The 21,736-nt window shown below is 61.8% G+C and overlaps 1 protein-coding gene across 1 annotated transcript in view; it reads right to left on the reverse strand.

Moving 5' to 3' along the window:
- SEMA6B (semaphorin 6B) overlaps window positions 1-12,173 on the reverse strand; it is a 27,200-nt gene extending 15,027 nt beyond the window's left edge. The window contains exons 1-11 of the mRNA XM_019513420.1: window positions 12,035-12,173; window positions 11,466-11,595; window positions 8,557-8,617; window positions 8,188-8,250; window positions 5,323-5,424; window positions 4,354-4,444; window positions 3,911-4,030; window positions 3,564-3,652; window positions 2,951-3,168; window positions 1,914-2,045; window positions 1,383-1,532 (exon numbers count right to left, since the gene is read on the reverse strand). Coding sequence (XP_019368965.1) covers window positions 1,383-1,532; window positions 1,914-2,045; window positions 2,951-3,168; window positions 3,564-3,652; window positions 3,911-4,030; window positions 4,354-4,444; window positions 5,323-5,424; window positions 8,188-8,250; window positions 8,557-8,617; window positions 11,466-11,595; window positions 12,035-12,143 — 1,265 coding nt within the window. The 5' untranslated portion in view covers window positions 12,144-12,173. The remainder of the gene's footprint in view (window positions 1-1,382; window positions 1,533-1,913; window positions 2,046-2,950; window positions 3,169-3,563; window positions 3,653-3,910; window positions 4,031-4,353; window positions 4,445-5,322; window positions 5,425-8,187; window positions 8,251-8,556; window positions 8,618-11,465; window positions 11,596-12,034) is intronic.
- Window positions 12,174-21,736: the final 9,563 nt, after the last annotated feature.

Genomic DNA, 21,736 nt, shown 5'->3' on the forward strand with positions numbered 1-21,736 from the left:
GTCCCCAGCAGGCATGTACCCTGCTGTACCCCCACCCTGGGGCGCCCGGGCATTCTGTGTGGGCGCACACGCGCAGCCAGATCCCTGGCTCTGCAGTCCACACCCCCACATGCAGCCAGGCAGCCCCAGTGCGCAGGTGGGGGCTTCTGGACATCACCTCTGTGAAGCCAGGCAGGGTCCCCAGATCTCTGAGCCCAGGCTCCTTGTCCCTGCCCTCCTGGAAGGGTCAATTAGAGGAAAAGTTTTCTGCCGCCTGGTTGTGGCTGCAATTATCTGCACCAATTAACTCCAGCTGTTTTGCATATTAGTAGAGCTGGTGCCACCAGGCGAGGATTTGGCAATGCAGGGGCTAAACAGCAGCGCCTGAACACACCCCTCCACCCACTGGTTGTCACTGGGGTATAGCACTGGTGCTCTTCTGCCCTGGGGGCCCCCACACATGTCCACCCCGGCTGGGTGCCACCGCTGGGTTCCCCCTAGTTCTCTGCCCCACGTTGAAAGCATCTCGAATCCTGGGGAGTGACACATCTGCCCTGGCCGTGCCGGCCCCCAGAGCCTCCCAGCAGGAGCTCCTGGCCTGAGAGCGAGCGAGCAATGCTTGATTAATTCCACATAAAACAGCAATTAAGGCAGATTTAATTAGGAGGAGACAATCTCGGCTGCAGAGTTTATGAGATTTATCAGCCTTCTTGGTGTCCTCATGCCTTGAGCAGGAGCGTGTGTGCGCCCACACATGCACTAACAAGTGTACACTACACACATACACGTGTACATCATACACACACATATATTACATGCACATATATACACATGCTCACAAGTGCACACCTATCTGTCCTCATACCCATGTGAGCACACACAAGTACACAGCACACATGTACACTTGTACCCATGTGAGCACAAACAAGTACATAGTACACACAGTCAGAGGCGCATGTTTCTACGTTCCTACACACGCCAGGGTACATGCACATACAAGCACACGTGCACTCCAACTCTGTGCACAAGCACCCATCCTTGTACATATGTGAACATGCCTATGTGTGTCAAACCCTGTGTCCACACAAGTGCACATTTGCCTCCACTCCACACTGCTCAGGCAGGAAACAAGGGGGAGCCAGCTCCTCCTAGTCACAGTTTTCCCGCGCCAGCCTGAAGCACCACTACGCAAGGGATGCCTGGCATCGGGCAGGATCAGGTCCTCTGGCTGGGTGCTGCCTTGGGGAGATCCGCAGTCCAGGGCACGCTCCGTTCCTGCCTTCTGCCCCTGACACGAACCCCACCACCCCTGACCCCAATGTGGACAGAGCCCTGTCCTGGGACTGGCTGGGCCTGAGCCCTACAGAGTATGGGGAGGGGCAGGTGGGCAGGAGGGGACTCACCGCGTCATGGTGCGGATGATCCAGGGGGCGTTGCCGAGCGCTGGCACCGACTCATCCATCAGCGGATGCGTCTTCATGAAGTTGAGGATCTCGTCGGGGAAGGCGCTGGAGGAGTTGTAGCGCATGCCAGGGGCGGCGCAGCACCCGGGCCTGGCAGGGGTGGGACAGGAGGGGGCCAGACTAAGCGGCATGCACCCGGAGCCCCCCAGCCCTTGCCACCCTGCTCCAGGCACAACCAGGAGCCGAGTCACAGGGGCCTGGAGATACCGGAGCCCACGTCCCACGAGCTCTCCCCATAAGGACCCCCCTTCCCAGCCCCCATCCAAGGGGGCGGTCCCACTGCTTCTGGCCTGGTTGTATCAGACCTAATGGGAGCCCAGCTGTGGGCCGGAGCACAGGACATCGAGGACACAGGTGGGTGGGAGATGGGGACTTCTCCCTCCCCAATAATTCCTGCTGTCCACTGCTACCCTGGTCCTAGCTCCCCACCTGCCTTCAGCGGTGATGCCCAGGGGATCCCAGCTCACTCACCGTGGCTTCGGCACCAGCTCCTCAGGCACCGGCGTCCAGATGGACTCAGGGGACTTCTGCTCCCGGAAGCGCCCCTCGAAGACGGCCGCCACCTGGGCCATGTCGAAGGCGCAGACGGCCGAGCCAGGGATGCTGGGGATGCAGACGGGGGTGTCAGGACCACGGCGTCCAGCTGGGCTCAGCCACCTGCAGCCTCTGCCTCTACAGACTCCCCTGCCCAGGGCCCCGCTGCAAGTGCCCCCACCACAGGCAAAGGTCCCCGAGCAAGAGATGGCTCCTCCAAGCTGGTGAATGGCTGCGATGGGCCCTGGCTGAGCACTGCTGGCGCTGGGCTCTGTCTGCAGGCCTCCCAGCCCACCCTGTAGCACAGTCACAGCAAGGGGCACCCGTGGCCTTTCCCCGGGGTGGCTGGCAGGGCCAGCTGGGACTACGGGCTGATGAAGCCAGTGCAGACGGCTGCACTGCTGGAGCCAAGCTGGAGCATGTGGGTCTGGCAGGCTGAGCTTCATCCAGGCACTCGGCTGGGTCAGTGGTGGATGCTGAGACCTAGGAGGGGAGGGGGTGACCAGGCCCTCCAAGGAGCCCAAGGCTATTCAGAAAAGCCCATTCAGAGCCACACACCCATGGCAGATCAGTCACAGAGCCACTTCCAGCTCCAGAGCACCGGGCCAACAACGCGGCCAGCCGCGCCAAGCCTGGAGAGGTACCACATACCCATGGCCCTGGCAGCCAGGGACCAAGACAAGCTGGGAGGGAAGGGGCTCAGTGCCCTGGCTGCCCCAGTGAGATCGGGGTAGCTGGGGGGTACATAGGTGTTCCCCTCCTCCTTTCAGACGCACTGGGAAGGTCCTGGGACCCTTGTTCAGGGCAGCCACTGATCCAGCTGATGCCCTGTGAGACATCCCCAGCCGAGGATAATGAATGACGCCCCTCTTGGCACAGGCAGTGAAAGGGTCCCCAGGGGTCTTTGGCCATGCCTAAGCTGGCATGGCTCCCCACGTGTACGCTGGGACTGGTGTATGCCCCAGCTCCCCCACCTGTTGGCAGGTGTGGAGAAGACAGCCAGCACCACGGGCCGCCCGTCCAGCTCCAGGATGTCGGTGACGGCCTGGATGACGTTGAAGTAGAAGTGCGAGTCGCCCGGCACAGAGCAGTTGAGCCGGGCCTTGAGGAAGGACGTCCACTGCTTCTCCAGCACGCGCTGCGAGCCGCCCATGTCATTCTTGCACACCCGCGCCACCCGTGACACCACCACCTGCAGTGGGATGGGATTGGATGGGCAGGCATGGGGACAGGGCACAGCCGAGGCTACCCTGCCAGCCCAGCCCAGGCCCCAACAGCCAGCCTGACCCTCCTCCAAGCTGCAGGACCCACCTGGCCGCTGTGGGAATCAGCGGTGGTGGGATGGGGGTCTGGGGGCTGAATCCAGCCATCTCTTCCCACACTCTGGGGTCCTGCACAGGGTGGTCACCCCCCTCCCCAACCATGTGCTGCTGCCCCCACACCCAGCTCCCCAAGCCCCACCCTGTGCCCCCCGAAGGCAGCCTAATGGGAGTTATTGCTCCCTCCCATGCATGGGCCAGGCGTCTTTCTGTGCCCTCCAGCCTCTGCCCTGCTGTCCCCAGGCTGGGGTGCAGCCACGAGGCTCACCTTCTCCAGGTAGTTGAACTCCATGGCGATCTCCCTGAAGAAGAAGTAGACGTGGCTCTTCCACTCCACAGCATGGACGAAGTAGGGCTCTGAGCAGGGAGAGTGGAGATGATGGAGTCAGGGCCTGGCCTCGGGGGCAGAGGGCATGGGCAGGTGGGCAGTTCACAAGTGCCCTCACCTAAGGCTGCTGCTGGGGTTTGGTGTGAGCTGCCCCTTGTCCACAGCCCCACCACCAGCCTCCAAGGGGGCAGGGATGTCCGTCACGCCCCACCCCAGGATCCAGATCACTGCCCGGCAGGGAACCTTGTCCTCCCCGCCCGCCACCCCCTCGGGGAACCAGGAGCCACCTTTGAACCACTTGGAGTCGTGCTTGACAGTGCGCAGGGTGGGACTGTCCCCCAGGCTCCGGTAGATCACGGCGTCGATGGCCAGGAAATCCGTCACTGTGGCTGTGAACAGCATCCCGCCTGGGGACAAGAGAGAGAGGGGGATGTGTGAGGCAGAGGGAAGGATGGAAGGAGAGATGGAGACGTGGGTGGATGGATGGTGGTTTATAGGGACAGGTAGACAGACAGGTAGGCAGGCAGATGGACTCAGGAAGGAGATCTATATGGAGGGAGCGAATGGTAGTATATGGGGACAGACAGAGATAGACAGATAGATAGATAAAGACAGCCAGGTGGATAGACAGACGGACGGGCAGGTAGGGTGCCTGGTAGAGGGGTAGGAAGAACAAGGGAGCAGAAGGCAGGGGGAGGAGGGCAGTGCCCGCAGGCCGGGCAGCACTGACCTGTGAAGAGGGCGACGTTGGCGTGCTTGGGGTCGTAGGGGCACCGGGCCATGCCGCTGACATTGTCTCCAATGGGCTCCAGCATGTCCATCTGCAGCAGGTGAGAGCATGGGGTCAGAGGCTCCGGTCCAGCCCATCCCTGCTTGCTGCACCAAGCCCTAACCAATGGGCCGGGCTGCCTTGGCACCCTGGGCCCCCAGCCCCCTCCCTGTGCTCCTACATGTCTCCCGCTTCCCATGATCCCCCCACACCTCGCTGTGGTCTCGTACTGTGCCCCCCCAGTGCCCGTTCTGTGGAGTCAGAGCAAAGCAATCTGTTCCCGTGAATATTTCATGCACTCCAGCTCTTCCTTGCTCCCTCGGCTCTTTGTAGTCTGCCCTTGTTTTCTCCCTGCTGAGTCCTCCGCAGACACGGCTGTGATCAGCCCATGCCCCGGGCGACCATAGGGACCTGTGCGGCAGCGGGTGCCTTTCATCCCCCACAGCTGACATGCACACAAGCCCAGCCCAGCCAGGGGACTGCCATCACCCCGGGCCCCTCGCTGCCTTGTCCAGCCCCATCACAGACAGCACGGAAAAACACGTGCATGCTGCATCCTGGGGCAAGTGCTACATGCATGTGGCACATGTGTACACACCTTGTATGATATACTGCTGATGCGTGTGCACTACAGACATGATGCACACTACATGTGAATGCCTGCATTACATACATGTGTATGCTGGACGAGCGGGCCACACTGCACACATGCTAAGGACCTGGGAAACGCCTGCCACAGGCGTGTTGTATGTGCATGCACACAGGCAGGCAATACAGACAGGGCATCCATGTTCTCCGGTGGGTCATGCCACGCGTGAACACAAGTTCCCCCTAGGGGCACGTGCCATGTAGAAGCACATGCTGCACACATGAGATATGCTGCCAGTACATGCATCCGCGGGTGCAGCCCCCCCATGCCGGGTGACTCACGCTGTAGTTGGCGCAGACGGGGTTGAAGGCGTTGGTGCCGCACACGAAGAGGGTGCCCGGGTCCTGCACCAGCAGCACCTTGAGGAAGTTCCGGCACTCTGCCTGGGGGAGAGGCAGGGGTCATGCCCAGCCCCGCCAGGCCCAGTGCCCACCCCCGCATGGCCACCACAGACTGGCCTGGGGCAGGTGGGGGGGGGGGGCAGATCCTGCATCCCGGGGGGGGCCCCCGGGCAGCAGGAGGCAGAACTGAGCTCACGGCAACCTCTGGGGCCCTGGCGTTGCAGGAAGCCGGAGGCCTCTCCTCCCAGGGGACAGCACCCCACAGCCCACAAGGAACAGGAGCAGTCTGCACTGCTGCACTTTCACCCCTTAACATTTCCATCTGGAAGGTGTAACAAGTCTGTCTGTCAGTCCACCCCTCACTCCCACCCAAGACAGAGCCATGCACCTATCCCGGGCACACTCATCCATCTCACCCCCACGTCCATCCACCCATCCCCACCGCCAGCGCTGGCCTGTCTCTGTGCGGGTCCTTCTACTCCTCCCTGCTGTGGTCTGAAATCTAGATGCTCCACCCTGCAGCCACCTCTTTCCCTGTTTCCAGGGCCCCTTGCGGGTCTGCCATGGGAATGCTGGTACAGCGGGGCGAGGGCACAGACCCCCATGCTCAGCCTTGCTGGGGGCGCATTGGGGCTCGTGGGCCGGCTAGAGGGAGATGCCAACCAGAGGATGGATCTGCCAGGGTGGGCAAGGCTGGGAAGGGGCTGAGATGATGCTACTGGTGCTAGCAGCCCAGGGAAGGGGAGACCTATGTCTCCACTGGCCCCTGGCCAGGCTGCTCTAGGTACTGGGATGAGGCAGGCACTGCTGCCAGCTTGGGGGTGTTTTTGTTGCCTGCCTGTGGTCTGGGCAGAGCAGAGCCCAACCTGCCTCCCAAACCCCGCAGCCGCAGCACAGAGAACATCCAGCCAAGCACCTTCAGCTCAGTCCTTCCAAGCCCACTCGGAAACCATGGAAACAAACATTAAGGTGCTTTGATTGGGAAACAAAGGGAGGGTGAAAAGCTAGGAAGCTGCCTGAAAGGCCTGGGCAGAGATGAAGGGAGGCCAGGGAGGCTGGGAGCAGCTGCAAACGCTTCTGGAGAGCCCTGAGCTGGGGAGGGTGTGGAGGGGTGTGTGTGTGTGGGTACAGGCGTGTAGATGAAGGTGTGTGCATACACATATATGCGTGCATGCAGGTGAATGTATGTGCGCACACGTATGCATGCATGTAGATGAGCGTGTGCGCATGCATGCAGGAGAAAGTGTGTGCATGCAGATGAGCATGTGTGCACACATGCATGTAGTTGAGTGCTGCGTGTGCACATGCGTGTGATGCTGACAGCCCCATGGCACTCACAAGGGTTCCCACCTCTTCAAGTAAAACAAACCCAGGCCAGGCTGGTGAGGAAAGGGGGAGCACAAGCGTCCCGGGCTTTTGGGAAGTCAGGCCTTTTAGGAGGCCCAGGAGCTCCAGTGTCTTCTGGCCGTCCTGGTCTGAAGTTGCTTTCATGCACGTGCTCCCCCCTGCCCCGTCCCTGTGGGCACCACTGATCAGTGCCACTGCCCTCGCAGGGAGAACCCCTCACCCCTGCCCCAATGAAGCAAACACAGAGACCCCCTGTGAGATCTGAAAGGCAATAAGATTCAGGCCTCTTGGGGTCTGCGATCCCAGGGGAGGTTCACAGCATAAGCGAGACCCTGATGGGGATGATCAGGGATGGAGTGAGGGCCTTCCCTGCTGGGAGACAAGGGGAGTTGGGTGCATCTCTCTCACAGCCAAAGAAACCAGATGCAGGGTTTTCAAATGGGCCGAGGGGGTTGGGGCACCCCAACCCCTACAAATCCCAATGGAAACCACAGGGAAAATCCCAGCCCCAAGTTCTCCCAGCACAGGGAGCCTATGTCCACATGGCAGTGCTGGCTGGAGGGGCTGGGCTGGCATCTCAGAGCCACACACCTGTCCCCTGGGCCCTTAGATGGGCAGGCAAATAAAGGGACCTCATTCCACAGGTGGCCTGACATTCAGCTGGGGAGGGGGCAGGAAGGATGGGGGCTGATGGAGAAGGGACCTGGCACGCTCACTTGCAGGCGCCTCCACGTAGAGAGAGGCTGATGCTCCCACAGGAGAAAGAGTCACGGGCTGCCCGGACACCCCCCAGCCTTCAGTTCCCTACGTGGAAATCATCAGCCTTTGAACTTTTTAAGCCTCTCCAGGTCCCACCTCACAGGCCCGTCCTGGTGCTGGCCCGACGAACCCGTGTGTGAACAGACCTGCTCCCAACCAAGCCAGTGAGCTCAGTGCCCAGCCCCAGGCCTTGTCACACAGTGCCGCTCCCTGCCCCTGCCTGCGATGATCCACTTCCCGCCGCAGCCAGGGCCAGGGCCAGGGCCCGTGTCTGGGGCTATGGTCTGGCAGGGCACCGGGGCTCCCGCTCCCCTGGGGAGCCTGGCGCGCAGCCAGCCCCGGCCCGGAGTGGCAGTAATAGAATGGGGAAATTGGATTTCTCGCCAATGATGAGATGTGTCTGTTCTGATCAACAGACCAGAAATAATTAATTACAAAACCAATTATACCAGCGTCTAATAAATCACATTTGACACAAATGTTTGCAGGGAGCTCAAAGGCGGCGAGGGGGAAGCGTGTGGCTCTGGAGAGAAGCCACACCGGCCCCCCCAGGTGGCAAGTGGGGCTGCTCTGGGGGGGCGGTGGTGCCAGCGGGCTGAGCGGGAGTGCCTGCACCCCTGCCACTTGCAGGCAACAGAGAAGTGGGTGGGTGCAGGGGGCACCCCAGGGTGGGGATTGGGGGGTAGGGCTCACCCTTACCTCGTGCTTCCCCTTCATGCGGCAGATGTTGATGTCATGTTGGTTCGACTTCCACGTCAGCTTCTGGGAGGGAAACAAACGGCAGCGGTGAGTCAGATGCATGGCAGAGACAGCACGGAGTCCCCTGCTGCAGCCGCACTCCCCAGAGCCGTCGTGAGTTGGCCCAGTCTCAGCTCTCCGCTCATGGAGCAGCCATGGGAGCTGCACAGAGGGGCCAGGACCAGCTCAGTCCCTTCCATCAGCCCCTGCCCAGAGCTGGAGATAGGACCTTGGGGCACCCTTGGAGACCTGCTCTGCCCACAAATAAGGGGTGCTCCTTCCTGGCTCTGGGGTCGGTAGCTGGAGGAGCTCCACTGCACCCCCACCTACCCGCTGGTAGCGCATCTCGCTGGTGGTGGCAGGCTCCAGGCTCACACGGTACAAGTTGTCCCTGGGGGGAGACGGACAGAGTCAGAAACAGGCAGGAGCACGGGAATGCCCCAGTGCCACCCCAGTCCGATACCGGACCCCACCCAATCCTTCCTAGTGTACACACGCATGTGCATACACTCACACACGTGTCTGATGTACCCCCAGCAACCAACCCTGTTCTGCCCTGCCCTGCCCACAGAGCAGGCACAGGTCCTCTGATTGGGAGAGGGTTGCCAGCCACGTGCCCACCCAGGGCAGAACCTGTGTGACCACAGCAGGGCAGTGCAGAGCAATTGCGGCAAGGAGCTGGGTGCAGAGCTCGACCCATGCTGGGCACCCCGTCCACCTCTGCCCTGGCTGCAGGGTGTGGAGGGGAGCAGGGGCTAGGCATGTGTGACCCTGGGGCAGAGGGTGGGCGGGGGGGGTACTAGCACAGACATGGGGGCAGGCTTCTTTCTGGGGGGGGTTTCCTCTTCCCTCGAGTCCCATGGGCTGAACCCCAAGAGGGGAGCAGGGAAAGATCCTCAGCTGCCCTCACCCTTCCACGCAATCTGGCTCCTGACACCTGGTCTCTGTCAGCCGGATGCTACCCACGTCCCAGGCCCTAATACCAATGCTGATCCTTGCCCCCACCCCATGCAGCCCCCGTACTCTCCCCAGACCCCAGCTCGGCCCTACGTGTCTTTCACTCCTCCCCTTCCTCCCGCTCGGTCGGTCCCTCCGCCCCATGCGTGGCTGCTGCATCACTCCAAGTGCCAGAGCATTAATGAACCGCAGGGAGAGTTCACTCTAATTGCTGCCTCGTGGGGCTCCTACAGCTGAGCGGAGTCGAATCCTCATTAGAGCAGAGGCTTGCGAGATGCCGGCCCGGCAGAGCTGCCCCCAGTCCCCCTGCTCCCCGCCGTGCATCCTCCGCTGGTGCTGAGTCCCCCACTGCCCTTGCCCCCAAAGTCAGCCCAGGGCACACCCCAGAGGGGCACAGGCTGCAGGTGGGGTCTGGGGGGCTGTTGAGGGGGGGCAGGAGCCATGCTAAAGCCACAACAGCAGCTTGTGCTGGTGGGAGCACATGTGCCCTTCCCCGGCTACCGGCTCTGGCCTGCCTGCCAGTCTGCCCACTGGGCCCACACTCCCCCTGCCCCAGCACCTTCCCTCCTCTGCCCTGAGCTTCCCGCTCACAGCGCAGAGCAGACACACTGCAGCGCCCAGACACGGGGGACTCGGGATCCCGGCTACCTCTTCTGTTAGCCAGAGACAGACACACAGACAGAAGTGCGTGTACAGGCGTGGGATACAAGCAGGTAGGCATGTACAGGGCTGGAGAGAGAGAAAGATATGCAGCTAGATGGGCAAGTATGGGGGTGCACAGTTCAACAGATGGACGGACAGACAAATGGACAGACAGATGGATAAAGAAGCAGACAGACAGATGGGGATGTACGGAAGTGGACAGAAGTACAGATAGTTGGATGGATAGATAGGTGGGTGTGGATGGGAAGGAAGGATTCATTCTGGACCTTTTGCCCACGGTGCCCCAAGCCGACGACCTCCCTTGCTCCCACCCTGTGAGATCTGGCCCTGGGGGTGGGCACAGGCACACTGCTTTCTCCCTGGTATTTTGTTTCTCAATCGGCTTCTCAGACTAATTTACAGGCCAGTTTCCACCCTAATCGATGCACTTAGAGGCAGCCTCAGCTGTTTAAAGCCCCTTTCCAGAGTGCTGCCACTGCCGGGTGAACGGCAAGGCTGGGACCAAGCACTAACTCGCGCCTGCAGGGACGGGGTGATTTATGCCCTAGGTGGTCGCTCCAGAGCTGTATTCGTTGCTATTAAATGGAGCCGGTGAAGGGCTAACGATGGAACGCGGGACACAGGAGGCAGGCGCAGGGTTTCTAGCCGCCGGGTGTGGCTGGACCAGCCGGACTCGCCTCAAGCCCCATGGAGAGGAGTGTCGGGGTGTATTTTTCCCCAGCCAGCAGGGGGTGCTCACGCTCTGTCCAACCCTGTCCAGCACTCAGCTTATGTGGGCCTAGGGCTGCCTCAGCCATGGGGCAGGGTGCACCACCCCTGCCCCTAACAGAGGGGCAGCCTGCAGACACTACCACTCCCAGCATGCAGTGCTTAATGGGCAAGGAAGTCACCCTGGGCTAGCAGGAGCAGTGCATCCTGGGATAGGGAGTGTCTGCAGCCCATACCTCCGGGTCAGGCCTGGGCTGAGAACTGCATGCTGGGACAGGGGTATGCAACCCCCACCATCTGCCCAAAGCCCAGGGAGCGTATTGCATGCTGCGATAGGGCGTGTGTCCAGAGCATACCACCTGCCCAAAGCCGTACAGTGCATTGCATGCTGGGATAGGGAGTGTCTCCAGCCCACCCACTGCCCAAAGCCAGGCAGTGCATTGCATGCTGGGACTTGTAGGCTGCAGGGGCCCCTTTCTCTAGCTCCAGGCTCGGCTGGCTGCAGCAAGGGAAGAGCTCCCAGCTCTCACCTCATTCTTGGCTGGTCCAACAGCAGGGCAGTCCCTTCGTCCCGGGCTACCCCACCAGCCAGGCAGCCTGCAGTGATGGCAGGGGTAGAAAGCCATCCCCTCCCAGGGCCTTGGCCCCTTGCTAGGGTGCTGCTGAGCAAAGGTCTGTAGGTCCCTGCAGGGATGGGCATCCCTTCTCCTCCCTGCAGGGATGCAGCCCTCCCTCCTCTCCCTCAGCACACATCACCCTCCCTGCCCCCCCGCCAGTCTACCCGCAGCTGCTTCATGACCCTACATTCCCCCCAGGTCCCAACCTCTCCGTGCCCCCTACCCCTTGGCTTTGCCTGGACCCGCTGGACCTGCTCCCCAGGGGCTGGCCTAGCGGCTGCAAGTGGCACATACCTGTCTCCGATGTACAGCGTCTGGTTGACCTTCAGCATGCGCTGGATGTTGAGGCGCTCGGCCCCGGCGCCATCCGCGCCTGAGAAGCGGCTCAAGCCGTGGCCCACGAACACCGAGTACTGCTTGACATCTGGGGGGCAGAGACACAGGGTAGCCATGGGCACCTTCACTGGTAGGGTGCACACGTCCCCCACACTTGCCCTCTGGGACCCCTGGCTCCAGGGCTGCCTCCATTACAAGCGAGCTGAGTGCTGTGACCTCAGCACCCCCATCCGCACCCCCTCAGCTCTGCCTGGCTGGCCCCTATTGCCCCCCACCCAGCTTTGTTTATCTAGCTACCCCACTGCATGCCTGATGACCCCTCACCCATGGGCAAGGAGTGCCCTGTGGGACCCAGGCCCTGCCCTGGCAGTGTCCACACAGCAGCTGTGTCCTGGCCGCCCCACGTCGCAGCCTTGCTGGCAAGAACCCCCCAGCCTCCAAACCCAGGGAGTTTCCCAGCGCTGGCTCTGAGCCCGCTGCGCCAGCTGGGTACAGCCTCCCCTTCCCCCAGGTCCCCTTTCACTTACAGTCCTCGGGGGCCACGCTCAGGGGCCCGGGCTCTTCGGGGAAGGCGGCGTTGCCCGCCCCCACCAGCAGCATGGCCAGCAGCAGGGGCAGCGCGCGGGGCAGGATCATGGTCTCCGGGGTGCACGGGTGCCCGTCTCACCTGCAAGCAGAGCGGGGTGAATGCTGCGGGTGTGGTGGCAGGGGACGGCCGGCAGGGGGCAGGCAGGGACCCCCGAAAGCAGGAGCAGGCGCCGCTGGACAGTTCCAGGGTCCCAGGAGCAGATGGAGGCACCGGGGTCGGGGTCGGGGTCGGGGTCGGGGGGGACTGGCAAGGATTCCTGCTCCCCGGGAGCAGGTGAGGAAGGGGCAGAGGGACTGGGGACATCCCTTGCACCCGGGCTCCTGCCTGTGCTGGCAGAGTGGGAGTGGGCAGGGAGCCGGCACTCCTGGGTCCTCGGCTGCCGCTCTGCCCTGGCCCATAGCGCGGCCCCAGGCACGTCACCCTGGGAACTGTGCAGCTGAGAGAGAGCAGCCCCCACCTCCAGAGATCTCCCCCCCACCGCCCGAGCCACTCGAGACCCCCTCTGAGCCACCCAAGGCCTGCGATGCAGCTGTGGGCTTGCTGCCAGCCCAGGTCAGGGAGGGAGGGACTGGTGTGGCCCGTCTAGGGACCCGGCACTTTCCCCGCGGGCCCCTTGCCCCTGACCACTCAAGGCCCAGCTCACACGGGGAGCGGGGGGCAGGCTCCACGGGGCTGTGCGGGGGGGAGCGACAGGGCCAGGCCCCTCTCCGTGGGGCCGGCTGGGTGAGGGGCTTCATGTCGAGGCCGCTGGGCTCAGGCCAAGAGCGGCTTGGCTGGAGCAGAGGCCGCTGGAGGGGTGTTGTTTTATGGGGAAGGGTGAAGCAGAGTGAGTCATTCCCAGGCGAAGGAATTCCAAATATGCTGGGAACCGGCTCCCTCTGCCCCGGCCTCCCCTTCCCCCTCTTCCCCCATCCCTGAGGCTCCTGACCAGCCTTCAGAGCCTCTCAGGGCTGAACCAGGGGCTGGGCCTGGCTCCTAGGTGTCTGGTCCGGAGCGTGCTGGACCGCAACAGCACCCTGGGACTCAGCACTATGTCTCGTTGGCGCCTCCTCTCCGTCTCAGCATCGTGTTCATGGCACCCAGAGCCACTGGTCCTAGCCCGGTCAGGCTGCTCCAGGGCAGCCCGGCTTGTGGGGGACAGCTGCTGCACGGATCCAGCCCAGTCCCCAGAACACACAGACACAGAGACAGACACAGCCCCCGAGGGACGCAGGTAGGTGCTAGCTGCTGGAGAGATGACCCGGGCCCTCCTCCCAGCTGATGGGGGAGGTGAGGACGTGACACTGAACTGAAGGGCAAATGTGCCCATCAGGCTGGCATCTGGCCTGCAGAACAGGCTGGGCCTGGCATGGAGGCGGGCAAGGTGACGGGGGAGTCAGACACCCCCCCGCAACTAGCACGTGGGCACCAGGGTGTGCACTGCTCGCTCCCTAATGCACACGCAGATTGCGCTTGCTGTGCCCAAGGACACGGCGCTCCACGTGGGCACGCACACGCCAGCACCACTGGCTGGGGCTGCTCCTGCACACAGACCCACCGTGGGCTGCACGCATGTGCATGTGCATCTCACACACACCGCTCCTCCACCCTGCACTGCCTCTGACGTACACCACTCGCTGACCACGCACAGGCACGTGGCGGGAACATGCTTGCCCTGCAGGATGTTCCCATCCCAGCTCTCCCCACCACCTCCCACTGGAAAAGTACCCGTCTCTGCAGTAGTCCCTGTGCTGTGAGCTTGAGGGACCCGTGCAAAACCCTCCAAGCCCCCCTCTGCCCATAGCAGATGCTACCCTGCCCCCTGATGATGGATGGCACTGCCTTCATCTCCCCCCCAGCACCCCACCCCACTGCTTGGGACAGCATCACTGGTCGCAGAGACCGCTCGGGCCTCAGCGCTACACCTAGACAGCTACTAATCCCGTGGATATGTCCCCGGGGCGGCAGGCACCTCGAGGAAGAGCCGGCCTGTGGCTCTTCAGATGGGTAGGAGGGAGCAAGCTGCCAAGCGAGATGTTCTCATCATCAGCCCGACAGCTCGGCACGGGGCAGCTCAGCACTCGCCTCTGGTCCGAAATGCAGCCAGACCAAGCTGTTCGGAGGTCCGGAAAAGTCAATCAGAACATATCCGAGCCTGAAACAAACGGCTGGCGACACAGCCCTGCTCAGCCCCTGCACTCCCTGCTGTGGCAGCCCAGCCTCTGGGGCAGAAAGCGCCCTTGTCCCCGCCGCGGGGGCTTGGCAGAGCCGGCTGCAGCTCCCAGCTGTTTTGCCAGGCAGATCTGGGGCGTCCAGAGCTCGGGGCCTGGGCGGGAAGGAGAAGAAATGGAAACTGGGGCCCTTGGCGGCTGTCCAGCGGCAGTAATTAACAAGCAAGCAACATTTTAATTGATCAGTCGAATTCATGCAACCAGTGAGCTGGGACTGGGGTTAAATCAAACCGCCTTCTCCCCTGGCGCCCCAGGCGGACGCCGTCAAGGGTGAAATTACAGCAGGGCACTTGGCACGCGGCGCCGGGCCCCCACGCTGCTGGCGTGACACAGCTGAGGGGGGATCCTCCGAGCTCAGACTACCGTGCAGAGGGGGTCCTGGGGCTGCCTGAGGCTCTGGGGTCTTCTACCGAAGCAGCGGGCTGTCGCTAAGTGGGTGGAGGCGAGACCGCGCCAATAGCTGGGACTGACCAAGGAGCCGGCACGGGAACAGCCGGTCCCAGCAGAGCCGAGCTCTCCAGGGACGCAATCCCAGTACAGGGAGGAGACCGGGCCCGGCTCGCTTACAGGCACAGTGGGGTTATTTCCTAGCTGTGGCTTTGCACCGACAGCTGCAGAGCCGGTGCGAGCACAGCCGCCAGCTCCCGGAGCCAACGGCACGTCCCAGACCCAGGGACACGGGCACTGACACGCGGCCCCTTGGCTTCACCCTGCCCGAGAGTCCCCGGCTCCAGGACCTGACAGCATCCCCTCTGCTCCCTGCGAGTCCCCAGCCGCGGGGCACAGCCCATCCCCTGGGCCCTCATCGCTGACCCCCTGGTGCCCTCCGTGCCACCGCAGCCCCTGCAGCCTCCCTCGCTGCCAGCCCCGCTCTGCACCTCCTCACCCTTGTGGCAGCCGCTGCCTTCGCCTTCCCCTTCGATTCGGTCCCCGATTCCCAGCCGCCTTCGTGGAGGCCTCCCCTGCCCCCGCCACGAGGGGACATGAATAATATATGTGCCTCCGACAGGCACCGGGAAGGCACGGTCGTAATTAGAAATTAAAAGCTGCCTCTTTACACAAAGGGGGCTCTAATTCAGGGCTCCGGGCAGGCAGCCGCCAAGCGCAGCCTCAATATTTCATCCCCGTCGTGAGACGGATTCAGAAGCGCCAACGCCAAGCTGGCCCTAGCCGCACGGATGCAGTGAGAGGGGCTGCCCGGCCCAGCGCTGCCTCATGCCACCCAGGACCCAGCCACGGCTTGGGGGAAGACAGGGCTGGAGGGGCCAGTGGTCATTCATTATAAGCATCGGCAGAGCATGGGGATTAATCGTGCAATTATGTCTCCTGACAAGCTGCCTATCTAGTAGCCTGATTTCAGCCTGGGACAGCACCCATCCGAACACTATCACGGGGTTGTCACTTCTTACATGCACGCATAGATGTGTACACACGCACACAGATAAAGTCGGAACACACAAAAGTTGTGCACACACACACCCAGAGATAAATAAATGCACATAAAAGCTGCACACGCACAGACGCATGAACGCACATAAAAACTGCATGCACACAGATGCACGAAGGCACAAAAAATCTGCACATGTATGTGCACATACCCACAGATGCATGTGTGCACAACCATGGGCACAGACATGCACGTGCCTAAATATACCCGCGTGTGTGCACAGACTTGCACGCGCACATAGATGCATGTGCGCACCAGCACAGGCACACAAACGTGCATGCACGTGCATACAGGAGGGAAGCACCGCGGTTGTTTTTAACACTGCCTGCTGCTCCATTCATACGTCGTGAAGGGGCCTCACGTCCAACGAGGGGGTGGCTTGATCCCAAAACGATTGAGAACCGCTGGTCTAACTCCAGCCCAACTGCACAATTGGTCCAATAAAAGACCCCATCCTAAGTCCTCACCTCTTGCATAATTTCTGGACCGTCACGGCTCTATCCCATCCGTCAAACTCTATCCCAACCACACAATGGGTCCAATGAAAGCTGCTGCCCCAAGAAATCCTCACCTCTTGTGCACCCAAAGAAGCGGACGTGACCCGGCGGGGCTGCCTGCTAGAGGGAATGGAAAGGAAGGGCAGCGCATTGTAGGCTGCCATTTACAAAGGGTTAATTGAATTTTAGGTTAACGGAGGGGAAACGAGGGGCTCTATTTTCCTCTCCATGGCAAGCGATGGCATCTGGACAAACACAAAAGCTGCCCCTACCCAGAAATAGCTCCTCGCCAGGCAGCTCCAGCCAGCAACCGCTTCCGCGTGACGCTGCAACGGCAAACATCTGGCTCTGGGAATACCCCCACCTTCCCCGGGGGGCAGCGCAGGGGCCGGGCCCTCGAGGCGTTCCTCGGCGGGTACCGATGGGAGCCCAGCGCGGGACCAGGCGTGTGATGGAACGGAGCTGGTATCCTCCGGTTACCTGGCAACCAGCATCCTCTCTTCTGTTGCTGGACGAGCCCCAGCAGGCGCTGCCATCGGGAGGCCTGGATTGAAGGCACCAAGTTCTGCCTGGGGCGGAGAGGCTGAGCGCTCCTGCACAGCCAGAAGAGGGGCCCCAGGCTCCCCAACCCGGGTCTCTCTGTCTGCCCTGCAGCGGGGGAGCACAGCGCCGCCCAGAGCGGGGAAGGGGGCTGAACACAGCACCAGCCGATGCATCCGTAGCTCCGGGCCCTGCAGCCTGGGGACGGAGCCAGCTGCACCTGCAGCACAGGCCTCGGTGGCGGTGAATCAGGAACTCAGCTATTTAGGGCACCGGCTGGCAACCGCCTCGAGGGAAAGGAGTTGCATGTATACACATATGTACACACCTCTCCCTGCACATGCAGCACACGCATGCCCCTCACAGAGGGGGTGCTCTTGCCAACGCAGGCATGCGCCAGAGTGCACGTACATGCGTGCACATGTTCCTCTCCGTGCAGCCACATGGGAAATCCCATCTATACAGTAAAGCCCAGGTCCTTTGGGCAGATGCACAACTCCCAGCCCCAAGCCCGACATGCACGACGCTCCACGAGTCCAAGACACAACCGCTGCCCTGTGCCTGGTGCACACAATACCCGCAGCTCCTGCCCCAGTGCAATGTGCACAAGACCCCCAACACACAACTGCCTTGGGCTGCCATATCTACCTCCAGCCCAACCCACATACACTCCCCCTGCCTATCTCCACCTGCAGTGTGACAACAGCCCTGCCTAGTCCAACACATGCAGCAACAACATCCATGACCAAACGGGCCAATGCACACACGTGCCACCACCACACAACCCCTGGCTGACATGCAGGCATCACGTATACTCTGCTCTCCCTGGTCCCAGCCCGGTGCCTCTTGCTTGTCCCTGGTGAGGGCTGGTAGTATGCAGGAAGAGGGTCCCAACAGAGGGTCTGTGCATGCTGCAATACCCAGCCCCAGGCGGGGGGGATCAAGGCCCCTGCACGGTCTCTGGGAGCACAGTCAGGGCAGGTGCATTCCAGGGCAGCTAGGAACAAACAGGACCGGCGGGGCCAGGGCAGGCAGGCAAGGAGGAATCAAGTGACTACCACTGGGACAGGCCGATGGGAGTGCCCTGCTCAGCTGCCTTTGAAGTGGGGCTCAGCAGACTGGCTCCGCACTGCAGTGGAGGCCTTGAGATCCCAGAGGCAGGTGCAGGGGCATGTGTGCGAGCATGCATGTGCATGATGGGGGGGGGCCCTGCTGGTGGAAAATCACACTGGGATTAACAAACTGGTTGGAAGGACCCAGGCTGGGATCCTTGATCTGCTAGGGAGCCCCTCACTAGCCAGGCAGCCAACCCCTCCCCCAGCTGATCGGGTCGCCTGCGGGTGGGAAGGGCTCTCTAAACCAAGGCTGGTGCAGATCCAGAGGGCTCCAGCAGCCCTCAGTTGATGGCTCTGGATTTACACCCCTAGCCCCAAGCTCCACCTGGCCCGACACCTCTGTAGTGTCCGTCTGCCTGCACTTGGGAGCATTCCCATGCACGCAGCTGTCGTTGGGGCGGGTGCTCTGCAGGGTACCTAGCTCCTGCAGGCTCTCCCATGATGTGCTGCAGCTATGCCGTGTGCATGTCCTCTGGTGCATGCGCATGCATCATGTAGAGCGGGCTGCAAAAGCATCACATACACACAGCGTGTACTCAGGAGCTCCGTCGCGGTGGGTGGTGGGTGTGGTGCACACTCACAATCCAACAAACATGCTGTTCCCAGACATGTTTTGCACAGGCCATGGCAACTGGTGAGCGTAGGCTCTGTTGGGGTGTGTATATTTTGCACGCTGTTTTTGGCTGTGCTGCGGGAGTTGCCCTCCAATCATGTGCATTTGGTGGTGGGGGGCAGGGGGAGTGGAGTGCAAGTCCTGCACTTCACATAAGCATTCTGTGCACACACATGTCCCTGGGTGCTGTACAGCACGTGTGCATTTTGGGAGGATGTGACAAGCACCCAGAGTGCAGACATGCATTTCAATGGGATACAGCAGCCATTCCACATGCATATTTTGGGAGAAGGGGATGTACACATGAGAGGGTGCATGTGTGTGATGGGGGGGGTGAGTACGCTGCGTGCATGTGCGAATACATGTGCTGAGGCACAACTGGGACACTGCGCACCTGGGCTTGTATGACCATGGTGTGGGCTGGGAGCACCACATGCTCACCTGCACTAGGGTGGGGATGGTGGGTGTGCTCCATGCACACATGTGTATCTTTGGGGGTATCAGGCACATGCTGGCCTGTCCCTGGGTAGACTGCGTGTGTCCCCTGCCATCTCCAAGGGCGCTGGATTCCCTGCTGTGAGCACTGTAATCTGCGAGGGCACGTCAAAGACGGATGGAGGGCACAGGGAGCCTGCTGGGAGACTATTGTGGGGGGACAAGAGGGAAGGTCAGGTTGTCTGGCACATGGGTGACAGGAACCAGAGCGGCACTTGCCTCTTTGGGGGGCAGGGGGACGCAGGGGGCAGACATGCAGAGGGGTGCCGGGACCTCAGGAGACTAGATGCTGCAGAGCAGCACAGCGAGCGACGGAGTCTCCATAGCTCTCGCACACCAGTGCCCTTACACACAGGCACACACCGATGCAGCAAACACATGTGCCTGTCCACCTCACACACATGTGCTCAAAACAGTCCTCGCCCCACGCAAGCCCTGGACAAGCTCACGTTTCTGTTCACGCGCATTCACGCATGCAACACCTCCCCCCTGCCCGACATCACGCAGATACTCTCCTACATGCACACGCATGGCAAACGCACGTGTGCACTCCCTGCAGGCCACAGATGTACACGTGCACGTGCTTCCATATCTATGTGCATTCACATATTCAATGCAGCTACACACCATGCACACTTGCTCTCTCCTTTTCTCATGCACATGTGCACACACTCATTGCCCGTCCTGCAATCCCCAAGTGCCTGGGATATGCAGCTCTTTCCATCCACCCAGCTCCCACCCTTGCTGGGGGCACAGGCCTTGTCCCAGGCAGCTCAGCCCCCTTCCATGCAAGCCAGGGCCAGCTCCTGGCTTGGAAGTCAACTGGTGCTCAGAGAGCCCAGCTGGGCCTTGACCTCGAGGAGAGCAGAGGGATGTCCTGTCCAGCCGGGCCCAGCACCCTTACCGTATCCCTCGAGGCTCCCCCAGAGCATGGAGCTGGGGGGAAAGCAGGGCCATGGCCCCACAGTGGCCAAGTGCCTCCCACTTGCACCAGGGCTATGTCCCCAAGTCCCAAAACCACCAGCTGCTCCACCGCTCCCCGGGCAGCGGTACTGGTTCCCCCCGGCCTGGGAAGGAGCCATTTTGCCTGGGTTCTTTTATAAGAAACCATTAACAATTTAACTGCGCTAATGAAAGTCCTGCTGTCTGGTCCCGCCGTGGCCTTTCCCGGCTTTTAGCACCTGGGCTGGATGACGGCCTCCTTCCTACGGCCCCCCCAGGAGAGGTTGCTGCAGCCTTTCAATTTACCTGCACGATGTTGGCAAAAGGCAGAACGTGCCCCAGGCATGCACGGCAAATGTTCCCTGTGCACACGTGCCCTGGAGGCTGGCGGGGAAGGCGTGGGCACCGAACGCAGCCTCTGCATGCTAGCAAAATGTATGAGAGAGATGTGGGGGTGCATGGTAGAGCCCCAGTGCCCAGCCAAGCCCACGGGGAGGGGGGCACAGGGAGCCTCCCCCCTCCATCCCGACTGCCCCTGTCCTAGCAACGTGGGCCCTGCTGCAAACTGCCACACTTTTGGGGCTCCAGAGGAGGACTGGGGGGGGTCCAACCCCTCCCCATCGCTGATGGGGGTCATGGGCCCTTCTCCCCGGCTCTGTTTCTCTCCGCTTCCACTACAGTCTTTGCCGTGACAGCCACATCCCCACTCCTCACACCTGGCTTGCTCCTCTCCCCTCTGGCCTTGTGCTGCTCCAGCTCCAGCTCCAGCTCCAGCTCCAGCTCCAGCTCCAAGCCAGTCATATCCTTTATCTAACAAGGCAACTGTTGTGCACCCCACACACTGAGCACGGGCCCTGCCAGCGAGCTGCAGTCCTCTCCCCTGACTTAAACTTCCTCCAGCTCTCTGGCGCGGCAGGAGCAGATCAGTCGCAGCTCCCTCTCCAGCTCGGTGCCCCCAGCATTGCCACCCGCCATAGGCAACTGCAGCCCGCTGACCCCAGGCCTGCACAGGGCTTGGTGCCCAGGGGAGGAGGGGGGCATGTGGGGCTCCAAGTTGGTGAGGGCACCAGGCCTGGATTCAGGGGGCAGGAGGGGGCCATGTGGGAGCTGAGTGCCTAGGTGGCCAGAACCAGGGACGGCTTCAGCCCCTTGCACTCCCCCATCATGTCATTGCCATACCCATATGCTCACCTCCCTGCTTCCCCAGCCGTGCCCTCTCCCCCATCCCTCCACCCGCCTCCCTGCCCCGTAGCAAGAAGCTCTCTGAGGTTGCGTCCGGCCCCTACAGAGCCAGGCTCAGGCCTCCTGGGAGAGCTCTGCATCCCTCCCCTGCAAAGAGGCTCCCGCCTTCACCCCCCTTGCTAGCCCCCCAAGGATGCTGGGGAAGCGGTGGGAGGACTCCCCTGGCACGGTGGTGGGTGGAGCGCCTGGTTGTGCTGCCCTTCTCCCTACCTCGCTTGCAGAGCCACAAAATATCAACCGACATAAAAATGACCCGGGTGGCTTTTAAAGCCCAGGCGTCGCGTTCCCCCTCTGCCACCCGTCTGCATCTTAAGCTGCCTCTGCCCTGCTCCCCAACAGCCATGACCTTGCACGTGCACCCGCGGGCAGGCATCCTCCTGGGCGGTTAGTCAAGGCCCCCTCCAGTGACGCGGTTCTTGTGCAGCCCCCACCGGCCCCAGCACATCAGACTGGGTCACTCCCCGCAGAGCCGACCCAGCAGGACTCAAGCCCCCGGCCCAGCAACACTCACGGCTCTGGGCTGCAGGGAGACCCTCCCA

Source organism: Gavialis gangeticus, unplaced genomic scaffold, assembly GCF_001723915.1.
Source record: "Gavialis gangeticus isolate Ggan-Ray unplaced genomic scaffold, GavGan_comp1, whole genome shotgun sequence".
Taxonomy (NCBI): Eukaryota; Metazoa; Chordata; order Crocodylia; family Gavialidae; genus Gavialis; species Gavialis gangeticus.